Here is a 12812-nt window from a genome sequence, read left to right on the forward strand (position 1 = left end):
AAGGGAGGGGGAGGACCGGTGGCGCGAGGTTGACGGCAGGCAGGGGAGTTCGTTCCACATTGTGGTGCTACTACACTGCAGGCAGCAGCTCTTTCTCGAGTCGTCAAGGCAAAATTTGCGAGTCTTCAGCCTCTTCCACCTGGTCTCGAGGTCGGGCCCCGTTTTTAATTCGACGCAAAAGCACTCTTCCGGCCCGTTTCGACCCCAAACGGACGCGCAACGCAGAGGTAAGGCCGCCGAACCCACGCGGACGCACAGTTTACTTACTTTGGATTCTTTTTTCCGGGTGAAAATTAACAATTTTCCAGCAGCACTTTCATCAAAGGAAAAAACTTGGTTTGCAAGACAGTCCTCCTCGTTCTTCACGGAATCGCGTGTGTCACGGTGTGTGTGTGTGAGAGCGCGCGTTTGACAGATCGGTAACGCGAGGGGTAAGACAGTGACGTTTCAAAGAGAGAACACAGCTTGTTAACTTTTGTTCGTTCAAGGGGTGATGCAAAATGGACGACGGCCGGAAAAAGACGCAGGACTACGCTCGAGCGGAAATCGAGAGCGGGCAAAGACGGAAGCAAAACGACGACGACGACGCAGAGCGAAAGGACAAGGAACGATTGATGGAGTTGCTGCACAAGTACAACGATATTAAGGATGCGACGCAGCGCGTGCTTGGAGCGCTGGCCGTCCACGAAGGTGTCACGGTGAGGGAAATGCATCGGCGCTACAATTTGCCGCTGGATTCGTAGCGATTGACGACGGATTATTTATTAACTTTTTCATATATTTATTTTTTACAAAAAAAAAATAATCTGTATGTACTATTGTGTAAATTTACATATCTGAAATAATTCTATTAAATTTCACATTAGAGTAACGAAACTGCCATTTTTTATCATCTAAAACACTTCCCAATACGCACCTCCCAAGTGAAGGCTTAACGAACAGCAGAACAAAGGAGAGGGAACGATTTCTAGAGGCTTTTCTTCACCCTCTCTAGCTTGCTTTCGCTGCCGCTGCTGCCCATTTGATTTTTCTCTTGACCTGTTCCTTCCGAAGTGCGAGCGAGTTATGGCGCTATAACCACGGCAAATAGTGTCGAGGGCATTCGTGGAAATACAATGTCCCATCCCAGAGGGTCCCGGAGTACCAAACCTTCTTAGCATGGTGCTCCCAACGAATACAACCAAATCTCGGAGCGTATGGTGGTGTGTCCCCACGCTTCTTCCTCCCCTGTCGATTCAGAATTGTGTTGTTGTTCGAACACTCAGTGCTCAAACTCAACCCAATTACGAGTAATCTCTGCGATACGGCTTTACGCAGTAGGCCTGGCCGCTTTAACGCTTGTGATGTTTCAGTGCATTTCAATGCAATGGCGCACTACAAGTGTTAATAAATGACAAGAAGAGTGCTAGGCGTCATCTAACCTAAGGCACTCTCCAGGATCCCTTCGAAAGATTGGCTGCGCTAGGGTCTGATTAGATTAGATTAGATTGACCTGTTCCTTCCGAAGTGCGAGTGCCGCTTTAAAGACAAACAACACACAAAACCAAACCTGCTCTGGTGGAATCGCTAGCAGCGGTTGGACTCGCAATCCAAAGGTCGTCAGTTTGAACCCTGGGGTGGAAGGTTCCTTGGAGTAGAAAGAGGATTGGGTGCTCTTCCCAGTCAAGGCTTTGAACTCCTCGGTTCGAGCAGAAGACCACAAAAAACCTTGGGTTGGTAAAGTGGATTTTTTATGACCTGCCACTACTCTGCCTTTATGTAAGGTATGCACTTCGGAAGAAACCAGTCAAGAAGAAATTCAAATGGGGAGCAGCGATAGCGAAAGCAAGCCAGAGAGGGTGAAGAAAAGCCCCAAGAAAACGTTCCCCCTACTTTGTTCTGCTGTTTGTTAAGCCCACGGTTAAGCCATTTCTTGACCCCTCTTGGGACCGCTCTGACAGAACATTCAAAAAATTAAAAATCAGATATTTAGAAATTTAGTAATATAAAAACTCAATAATTCACAAAATCTAAACTACGAAATTCTTAAATTTTCAGATACAAAAATTTTGAGATGTAAAAAAAAAATACAGGCACTTCAAACAAATGAAAAATTCATGACATTTTATTTTTTTAATTCTTTGCCCTCTACCTTAACCTATATTAAGGCTACCAACTGTACGGATTTTTCCTTACCGTACGGATTTTTCCTTACCGTACGGATTTACGACCTTCTCCGCGGATTTTAAATAGGACGGATTTTTTGTACGGAATTTTTCGCATAATACGGATTTGTACAGAATTTTAACAACTTTTTAAAAAATTTATTGCTTTTTTGATTGGGTCAAAGCTTTTGCTAATTAGACATTTTTATTTATCTGTCAGTTTGATTTTAAAGAGATAACTTACATAATTTTCCGGGTTTTCCTCAGTTCAAATTTGATTGTCAATAATTGTTCTTTTCAAATTCCTCACAAACCATATTTATCAAATAAAAGATCAAAAGACTTTCTTAAAGCTTGTGAAAACCTTGTGTTGTGCTTGTATTTATAGGTCCTTTCACCCAGCTGGCAGTCGCATAATTGTGATGCATGGCGGCATGAAAGTATATCAGAATATGCATGAAATCTGTCCTCTTTTTACGATATACGGGTATGACATTTTTGCTCGTTACCGACAATTATCGACATAACCGACGACTGATTGATTGTATTGGAGAAAAAAACCTAAACAGAACGAGGATTGAACCATCAACTTCTTGGTTATTGGTCCGACACGCTACCACCGCGCCATGGACGCTTGATGAATTGAGAGGGACAGAGCACCAACATAATCTTCTCTCTGGAGTGTTGCTCGGGGAGAGAACTGCAGATAGCTGACATGTTTATACGTAGGCAAAAATAAGCTATGAGCTTGCTGCAAAAACTGTTAGAAATTGTAACATTTTCTGCAACAAATTCACTGTTGCAGATTTTGATTTATATTTTTCTTTTGGGTGTTCCAATAAAAGCTCTAGAAATGTTTTCGTGAAAACACTGACAACGATATTATTCGTAAAAGTAAACTTGATATTTCGTAAACTTTTAAACGTTTAACAAAAATATGTCTATTTCTAAAATTCCAAATTTATCTAAATAATTCCTTGAATTTTTTGTTATACCATGGCTAGTACCATGGTGTCATGTCGGTAAAGTATACGGATTTTTGCTCAGCAAGAGTTGGTAGCCTTAACCTATACCCTACTGGCTCAATCAGCCTTGTCATCACGAAGCCGTGCGTCTATTTATAGACCCACGATCTATCCAGGTTTTTAAGCGAAGATGGCGTTTGAATGGTGAACGTCCGAAATGTCAAAACCACGCAGTAGCACCAACATTAGAAAAAATGTGGCGGTCATGCCATTACACCACGTGCAAAACAATCATAGAATAATATTAAATACCATAGGACCCATCGGAACCGGTTCCGCTGATCTCCGGTGGCCACATCCGGAACCGCAGTGGGAAACAGCGTAAACTAGTCATGCGACGTATCAAACTTGTTGATTTTAGATGGAGAGTATTTTTAAGATGTATTTTTGCCTTCTTGACCGGTTCCCACACACAAAAAAATATTACCGTAATGACAAAAGTAACTTATTTTTGATTTAAGAGGCAGTATTTGTAAATATTGCTCGGTTTGTTCTAGAGGTCGTATCGAGGTGCTCCGATTTGGATGAAACTTTCCGCGTTTGTTTGTCTATACATGAGATGAACTCATGCCAAATATGAGCCCTCTACGACAAAGGGAAGTGGGGTAAAACGGGCTTTGAAGTTTAAGGTCCAAAAAACTTAAAACTGCTCGCATTTCCGTAAAACTTCATCAATTTCAACTCTCTTTGATGCATTCGAAAGGTCTTTTGAAGCACTTCAAAATGTGCCATAGACATCCAGGATTGGTTCGACTTTTTCTCTTAGCTTTTGCAAATTACTGTCAAAAATTGATTTTTTTAAAACCTTAATATCTTTTTGCAACAGCCTCCAACACCCATACTCCCATAGGTCAAAAGATAGGTAATAACATGGACTATAAGCCTACGGTGTTAACCTTTTGGCCAATCGCAGTTTTTTCATAGTTTTTCGATTTTTCTGGAACAAACATTTTACAACGTTAGTTTTTGCCCTGCTGGCCGCCATAGCGGCACTTTTTGGTCTCAATTTTGTCATATTCGGAATCCTCGGACAATTTCACGTAAGTTAGTAGTATTGGAGTTGTAAATTTGATTTAAAAAATAATTAAATAAAACATTTTTGAAAAAAGAAATAGAGCATGAGCATGAGCATGAGAGACCACCCATGGTTGTCCTTCTCCGTTGCTGAACAGGACCGTAATATCCTATCAATTCAACGATCATACGCTTCAAGGATCTAATGGTGTTTCCCTTATCAACAGCATGTATGAATGCGCTGAAAAGATAAAACATCAAGATCATCAAAACTAGATCTGGGACAAATAGGTAACAGTCATTGGCCACCAACGGCGCCCGCCATGTCAGTTTGTAGATCTCGGGGGGATTGGGACGGGAATGTTAGTTAGCACAGGCTGCTACCAAGGGTGGGTTCTATACGATATCCACACCCCCGCGTGTGCCGGAAAACTACTTCTACTTGGGATTTTGTTAGTGGGAAAGGGTAATGGCCAGGATTCATCATAGAAGATGATGATGTGACCCAATAATCAATAAATTTCGTTTAATAGGGTGGTGTATTATTCTCAAGGCAAACAATCGGATGCTGCGGATGAGACTATTCCCGTTTATTTGTTTATTTGATTCAATCTTAGACAGCCGGCTGTGGAAAGATAAAATCAAAATTATGTGTAATTAAAAGGTGAAATATTATACTCAGCGTAACATATTTACGTAGAGTTGACCTGAGACTATTTATACTTTTAAATTATTATAAGATGAGCGACCAATTAATTACTTATGAGTTATCTGAAGGACTTGAACAATCGCGTTGAAACAATATTTGTCACCGTGCTTTACGAGCTATAATGCTAAAAGGTATTTTCGTGGGAAACGAATGGTCGAATATAATTTATATTTTGCTAACAATTATGAACGAATCTTCCCATGAAACAATCGCGAATTATAGAACAAAAAAAACCCCCCGGCTGTTATGTGTATCAAATACATGACTAACAAGAAAGACGATCGCGATATTTGAATTTTACAATCTAACTAAGTAGAAAAAAAAGCCACGTCACACATAAACATACAGGTCACCACAAAACGGACTGCCTCAACTGTTATCGTGACCACCAGAGCCAGTTGCACCTTCGCACATACACGTACGCAAGCTCCCGAAAAACTAACCGACGACGAACGACGCGAAAAGAACATGCGACCCGACGGACAAGCATCGCAAAACGGACTCGATTGTTTTTTTTAATGAGACATGATTTAGATTTATCGACCGATTCTGTAGGTTTTACGCGGCTTTAAATATTTATTGAGCTAAATATGGAAAAAGAACAAATTAAACTCATTCACACTCTCATACACGCATAAACCAATATTCATTTTTATATTAAATGCTAAATGTTAAAATTCTTAACATTATTGCAAGTTAGATATTTAAATCAGACTTTTAAATTACTTTTGAAATTTTACCAGAATTTCTCAAAGCTATCAATATAATGAAATCAGCCTGTAATGCAGCAGAACAAACTTCCAAAATCACTAAGCACTCTAAATTGGGTAGAATTTCCAGCAATAGTAGAATATCTATAATTCCGGACAAGCGTGCCTATTGTCAAAGCTCTCACAGACACTCACATGCTCACACACTTACACTCATACACTCACACATACTTGAGATGTCACCAAGAAACGAGCTCACCCGGGTCTTGAAGACTGGAAATCGCTCGCCGTTCCGCATCCGCCACCGCAGCATCGAATTCGGGTTCAACCCAACCGCCCGACGACTGCAGCGCCGCACAAATCCATTTGTCGTCGGCCTCACTGCTCCATGTGTTCGACATCCGGTCTACGGACATCCGCTCATCTCAAATCCCCAACTAACTTAAACGGTTTTCGCGAATTTCACAAAAACTTCTGCTCAAAACAACCCACCCCCCTTCGCCTACCCACCACGCACAAACCCAAGCTCAACATAAAACGAAATCACCCAATCAGCTCGTAGTAGGCCTTGAATTTTCCTCTCTCATTCATGGCGGCTGAATTATTCACACTGCCAACCTCTCTCACACACACATTAACACAAACCACACCGCCACTCCCTTCACTACACTTTCTCACAACACTCTGCCAACCGTCTTTGTATCACTGTATCTGCCAACCGTCTTTGTATCACTGTGTATCAAAGGCACCACCACACTAACACTGCAACGTTTTCACACACTCTCTCTTTCTCTTCACCTTGGGAGAGAAAACACAGGAGCGCCAAACGGTGGCTTCCCTGAAAAACGCGTGAAACAGCCGAAATTCAATCGTTCGGAGACATCTCAAACTCGATTATTTTATATAAACTCCACTATTCCCCGGTAGCCCATTGCGAAATCTTCAAATTCGCCACTTTTCCGACTTTGAAAACACTGCAAAACAACACAAAATCTTGAAAATAATCGCGGCGAAAAAGAACGCAACCGAAGCCAACATGGCTGCCAATCTCCATTTCATTTTTGAAAAAAGAAATAGATCTTATTTACCCTATGATCAAAACGTCAAATGCTGTATCAAGTAGGCGAAAACCTGTTTTACCCCTAATCCAACAAATTGTTAAAACATATTTTAATTCATTCTAAATGGCAATTTTTCCAATCAAATTTACAACTCCAATACTTCTAACTTACGTGAAATTGTCCGAGGATTCCGAATATGACAAAATTGAGACCAAAAAGTGCCGCTATGGCGGCCTACAGGGCAAAAACTAGCGTTGTAAAATTTTTGTTCCAGAAAAATCGAAAAACTATGAGAAAAACTGCGATTGGCCAAAAAGTTAATACCGTAGGCTTATAGAGTTATCTAAGCCCGATCTCACGCACACTAGCTTACCATTTGTTTTTGCTGGCGACCACAAATTTTAACCTAAAAATCCATCGTGTACGTACACGCAATACATGCGCACGTAGATAGCTCTATAGTCCATGTTATTACCTATCTTTTGACCTATGGGAGTATGGGTGTTGGAGGCTGTTGCAAAAAGATATTAAGGTTTTACAAAAATCCATTTTTGACAGTAATTTGTAAAAGCTAAGAGAAAAAGTCGAACCAATCCTGGATGTCTATGGCACATTTTGAAGGGCTTCAAGAGACCTTTCGAATGCATCAAAGAGAGTTGGAATTGATGAAGTTTTACGGAAATGCGAGCAATTTTAAGATTTTTTTAGGTTTTTTGGACCTCAAACTTCAAAGCCCGTTTTACCCCACTTCCCTTTGTCGTAGAGGGCTCATATTTGGCATGAGTTCATCTCATGTATAGACAAACAAACGCGGAAAGTTTCATCCAAATCGGAGCACCTCGATACGACCTGTTACACATTGGTAAAAAACTCGCTCTTAAAAAGTTGCTAAAATTAGCTCGAGGGAATGTTTTTTTTCTTGTTTAAAAAACGAAAACTTTTAATGGTAAAGTTTTTGAAAATCTCCTTACTAATTCATTTAAAAGTCTTAACTTTTAATACGACTGTAGAATTTCGTGTACGACTAAATTCCAAATGTAAACAAACACTTTGGTGGGTCTGGTGGTGCTAATGATTCTAGGACGCAAAGCAAAGCCGACCTGCAGGTTCTCCGGTGGCCACATCCGAAGATCCACCCACTTTGATGCAGTCTCAGGGCTTAATCGATGGCCGGTAAGCTGTCATCGAGACAAGGAGGTTCTCCGATAGTGGAAATATCACATTTGTACAATGAACCGCTACATATGTGATTTTTCCCTATTTCTCGAGTCTCGATCAACCAGTAGTGAAATGATATCGGACTAAATTCGTTGATCTGTTGAACTAACGGTTGTCAGTTTATGATTTATCGACCATTGTTGCGAATCGAGGATTTACTGGAATTCTGACGATCAAATGGTCGTCTCTTTTTCAATTCACGACTTGTAAAATATAAACTGTTAATCAATTTTTTTCTGGTTTAAAAAAACGTACTAGAATTTTTGACTATTAATAAAAATCTCGGGGATTTGAGATAATAGTAGCTACTTTAAATCTTGTATAATTCAAGTTATTTAGTTATCCGCAAATGAATATTTGGACTTAAATGAATAATTGAACATTTTGGACTTATGAATAACACACAACTGTGCATTTATTCTAGAGTCAGATCCATACAGCGTCAGTGTTTATTTGGTCGAAGTGTACTAATTCATTGGCAGATCTTATTCTAGTTGTAATGTACGACACGGCTACTGACGGACGTGACAGGACGAGGGCTCAGTTTAGAGATTTCAACATCAACGATGTGCGGCTGGATCACCCTCTAAAAAAAATTCTCAATTATCAAAATCTAATTATTTTTTTTTTAATTTTCTTTGTTTATTGCCATTTTAAACAACGCTGTCCCTATTCAGACTGTTGTCCCAATTCGCCCCAGTTGAAGGTGATTATTTTAATGGCTTTTCCCTCATTTATAAATTCATTCTTTTTTATGTTCGGCATTTCGAAATTCTCCTTTTTTTAATTTGGCCTCCTTAGCAGGGTGACCACTCAAATTCCATTTTCAAATTCCCGACTTTTTCCCGACTTTTTTCCAGACTTTTCCAGAATGCTCAAATAATAGGCATTTGTTATCTAAATAATAATTTCAAACAAAAAACTTTCTATAAAAAAGTCAATATTAACCACCGAAAAAAAATTATCAATAAATTTTAAAAAATATCCAAATATAGGCATTTTTTGTAATTACAGAAATTAAACAACAAATAAAAAAAACTTCAAAAATTGAATTTCATTATTATGATTCAGAGTAGAAACACAAACAATTAGTCTTTGAAAAAATAACCGAAAGTTCAACAATACTTAAAACTTCCGTGTTATTTTTTGAATTGGCAAACGTATAGTTTTTGATACTGCGTTTCAACTGGAAATGACAAAAAGTTAAAGATGACTGAACTTAAAATCTCGATCTTATTTTTTTTAAACTTCATCATCTTTTTAAACTAGGAATGATTCAAACATAATTGCTGTTATTATTCATTTAAAGGATTTAGAAAAATGTCAAATGGAAAAATGTTTTTTCCAAGTTCCCTTTTTAATTTTGTAATTTTTGATATTGAATTTTCTAATTAATGCTAATTTATCTAGTGGTCAGTATTTAACTGTTTGTTTTTTCAATTAAAATTCAGTTTGATATGATTGTATGTTTTCCAACTTTTTTGATGAGATTATTTTTTTAAACAATTTATTGCAAAAAACTCAAAATTTCCCTAATTTTTTTTTACAATTTCAAAATTTTCTTTATGTTTTAAAAACTTATTTTTTTTCAATTTTGGATTTTATGCGATAATTAAGTTATCCGAAAACTGAAAATTAAGCTTTATTCATGGTATTTAATTTACCCATACTCACAAAAAAAAGTTCAAGGGTAACATTTGAAAAAAAAAATATTTTAAATTACTTAATGAATTTAGTAAAACAATTAATAATATTTATTTAAAAAATACATTGCCACATTCAATTTGGAATCTGTTAGTTTTCAAATATTCAATTTATGTGACAAAATTAAATAGAATCTATTAGGATTTATTTTTATATTAGTTTTTCATTGACTTTACCTCTTGTTTAATGACAAAAAAAATAGCGATCATTTGATTTATAGAAAAATATTATGAAAATCTGTGTCAAAGACCCCAATATTCACTAAGATTTTGAATGTCTTAAACAGCTTTTGAATACTGAAATATATTGAAATATTCAAAAGAACCTTAAATTTAAAGAAAGTTACTAAAGCAGAAATGAGTGACTTCAATTTTAAAATTGTTCAAAAGTTGAAAAATAATTTTCAAACAAGTATGCTCAGAATTCCCGACTTTTCCCGACTTTTTAACAAAAAATCACAAATTCCCGACTTTTTCCCGATTTTTTGCGGATTTTGGCGAATTCCCGACTTTTTCCCGACTTTCCCGATTTCCCGACTTGAGTGGCCACCCTGGCCTTAGGCAATTCGGGATTTTAAATTTTAATTTATCGATTACACATTTTTTTAACACTTGCAATTTTTAGTAATATTTAAACAAGCAAATCCAAATTGTTTTATTTTTTCATCAACAAAAATGCAAATAGCACCGCGCAAAGAAACGCCTAACGCCACTGTCGTTTTTATGTTACTTTTCAGCTGCGTACTGCTTTAAAAAAATCGTGACCCGTTCCTTCAGCGTCAACGGACAACGGATCGGATTTTCTGATCGGCCCTGTTAGAAAAAGGAAGTTTTCGGATAAATCAAACTTTTAAAAACTAGAAATCCACGATCAAGTATTCTCATTTATTGCAATAAAATAATTGGTAAGAATTCTCCAAACCAGAAATGCAACATTCAAATTAATGGTACACTTGTCATTTAAAACCTCACAAGAAAGAAAAAAAGAAAAAAAAAAACCCACTGAGTTAATTGTGCTAGTTTCTATTTTGTGCCCCAGCCTTCCTATATCGACTGCCACGGTGGCGTCATCGGGGTCGGATTCTGCAGGTAGGACATGACAACGGCGCTTACACTGAGCATAAACGACGACAGTACCTGTTTGGCGTCATCACTGACCCGCGAGTTGGCAAAGCTGATGCACGAACAGTAAAGGGCCAACCATGCGCACCATTTCAGTTTCATCATCAAGCCACACATTGAGAATATCATTCCTGTCAGAAGTAGGGTGGCGTTACTTAGGAGTTGCCTTTCAAGAGGAATCGGCGTTGAATCTCTTACCCAGAATGTTCATGTAGTCCGGCATCAGGTCGTCACCAACGCCGGCCTGGTTTCCGGAATCCACCGGCTTGTAGCGGTTCACCTTGTCCGGTCGGCGGGGGTCCACGGTGGCAGTCATTCTCGCTGGAAAGGTTTTTTGGCAATAAGTGTATTTTTGAAGTTTTTTTTTTGTTTTTGAAAAGGTCCAATAAACCTAATTTCCAGTTTTTGTCTTTTGGGTGTTTTTGAAACCGCCTTGAGTCAGAGGTATTGAAAAACACACAAAAAGCAAAAACTGAAAATTTGGTTTACTGGACCTTTAAAAAAAACTCTAGATTTTAGAAAAAAAAATCAACTTTAAATAAAAGAAATTGCCCAAATATGGAGTGGCACCTCAAGGGTTAAAATATGATAGACCGAACTGGTTCCTTTTAAATTAGATATTTTTGTCCAAATCTAGCTAAATTAAAACTCAATTTTGCTTTCACGATTGCACAAAAACCTAGTGAAATGATTAGCTCTAATTTACCTTTAAATTTGAGGAAGTACGATTGAAAAAAGATATTTTCAAATTTATAAAATCGCGATGTTGACCCGAGGGAGCAATTTGTGCACTTTGACTGACAGAACAGCTGACAGTTCTCTTGTGAGTTGGTGTGAGGCATTAGTCGAACTGGTCGAAAAAACATCGAACTGTCATCATCGAGCCGATTCGGAGCTAATTCGAACTCCTCATCATAAACTGTCAAACGCTGCGGTGGCCTCCTTTTGTTTACAAACTGTTTGCTCCCGCACGCACAGCAATTTGCAACAGTTTCGTCGTGAATTTCCCGGTTTGTACGTGATTCCGCTGCAGAAAATGTCCAAAGAAAATAGCGACACAGCTGCGGCCGCCGCCCGGGTTGACAAGGAGCTGGACCTGTCCAACGCAGGTCGCGGCGTTTGGCTCGTCAAGGTGCCCAAGTACATCGCCAACAAGTGGGAAAAGGCGCCCGGGAACATCGAGGTGGGCAAGCTGAAGATCTCCAAACAGGTCGGCCAGAAGGCACAGGTTTCGCTGACGCTGTCCGATGCCGTCATCAACATTGACCCCGCGGAGGAGATTCCGCGCGACCACCGGTTGGACGTTTCCGTCGTGACCAAGCAGACGCTCGGGGTGTTTGCGCACAGCGTGCCCGCGTCCGGTGCCGGCAGTGCCGACCCGACCCCCGAAAGCGAAAAGCTCTTCATGGAAGGACGGATCGTGCAGAAGCTCGAGTGCCGACCGTACGCGGACAATTGCTACATGAAGATGAAGCTGGAATCGATCCGGAAGGCGTCGCAACCGGCCCGGCAGCTCAAATCGCTCGAGAAGATCGTGCAGACGTTCAAGCCGGTGTCCGACCACAAGCACAACATCGAGGAGAAGGAGCGCAAGAAGGCCGAAGGTAAAAAGTCTCGCGACGACAAGAACGCCGTCCTGGATATGCTGTTCAACGCGTTCGAGAAGCACCAGTACTACAACATCAAGGACCTGGTCAAGATCACGCGGCAGCCGATCAGCTATCTGAAGGAGATTCTCAAAGAGGTCTGTGATTACAACATGAAGAACCCGCACAAAAACATGTGGGAGCTGAAGAAGGAGTACCGGCACTACAAGGAGGACGACAAAAAGGACGAGGACGGCAAGGAGGGCGGAATGTCCGACAGTGACAGTGACTGAAGTGGGACTTGTTTTATATTATACTTTTGCAGGGGGGAAACTCAAGACAAACTTCATTAAAGAATTAATAAATATGGATCTTATTGCTACTATTTATACGGTTCCGTTGTTTCAGAATCAAGGTAAGAAAGGCAAATACAATTTTATTCAATTGATTTTGATTCAAGTGATTAATCCGAACAGGTTCCAACAACGAAGTTCAGCTTCCGTCCATCATTAAACAAATT

General features: G+C 39.3%; 3 protein-coding genes across 3 annotated transcripts; 2 read left to right on the top strand and 1 right to left on the bottom strand.

The window, feature by feature from the left end:
• Positions 1–311: 311 nt before the first annotated feature.
• On the top strand, positions 312–876 carry LOC6051589 (DNA repair protein SWI5 homolog). Its single transcript, XM_001867973.2, has 2 exons — positions 312–431; positions 489–876. Exon 2 carries the CDS (start codon positions 501–503, stop codon positions 741–743), a length of 243 nt encoding a protein of 80 aa, XP_001868008.2. The 5' UTR covers positions 312–431; positions 489–500; the 3' UTR covers positions 744–876.
• Positions 877–10448: 9572 nt separating this feature from the next.
• LOC6051588 (protein Asterix) lies at positions 10449–11519 on the bottom strand. The gene is made up of 3 exons (XM_001867972.2): positions 11413–11519; positions 10905–11027; positions 10449–10837 (listed from the first exon to the last, which is right to left on the bottom strand). The coding sequence occupies exons 2-3, from the start codon at positions 11020–11022 to the stop codon at positions 10629–10631; spliced, it is 327 nt and encodes a 108-aa protein (XP_001868007.1). The 5' UTR covers positions 11023–11027; positions 11413–11519; the 3' UTR covers positions 10449–10628.
• Positions 11520–11636: 117 nt separating this feature from the next.
• On the top strand, positions 11637–12731 carry LOC6051587 (general transcription factor IIF subunit 2). Its single transcript, XM_001867971.2, has one exon. It carries the CDS (start codon positions 11743–11745, stop codon positions 12583–12585), a length of 843 nt encoding a protein of 280 aa, XP_001868006.2. The 5' UTR covers positions 11637–11742; the 3' UTR covers positions 12586–12731.
• The last annotated feature ends 81 nt before the right edge of the window (positions 12732–12812 follow it).

The sequence above is a fragment of the Culex quinquefasciatus genome, chromosome 3 (assembly GCF_015732765.1).
Source record: "Culex quinquefasciatus strain JHB chromosome 3, VPISU_Cqui_1.0_pri_paternal, whole genome shotgun sequence".
Classification (NCBI taxonomy): Eukaryota; Metazoa; Arthropoda; class Insecta; order Diptera; family Culicidae; genus Culex; species Culex quinquefasciatus.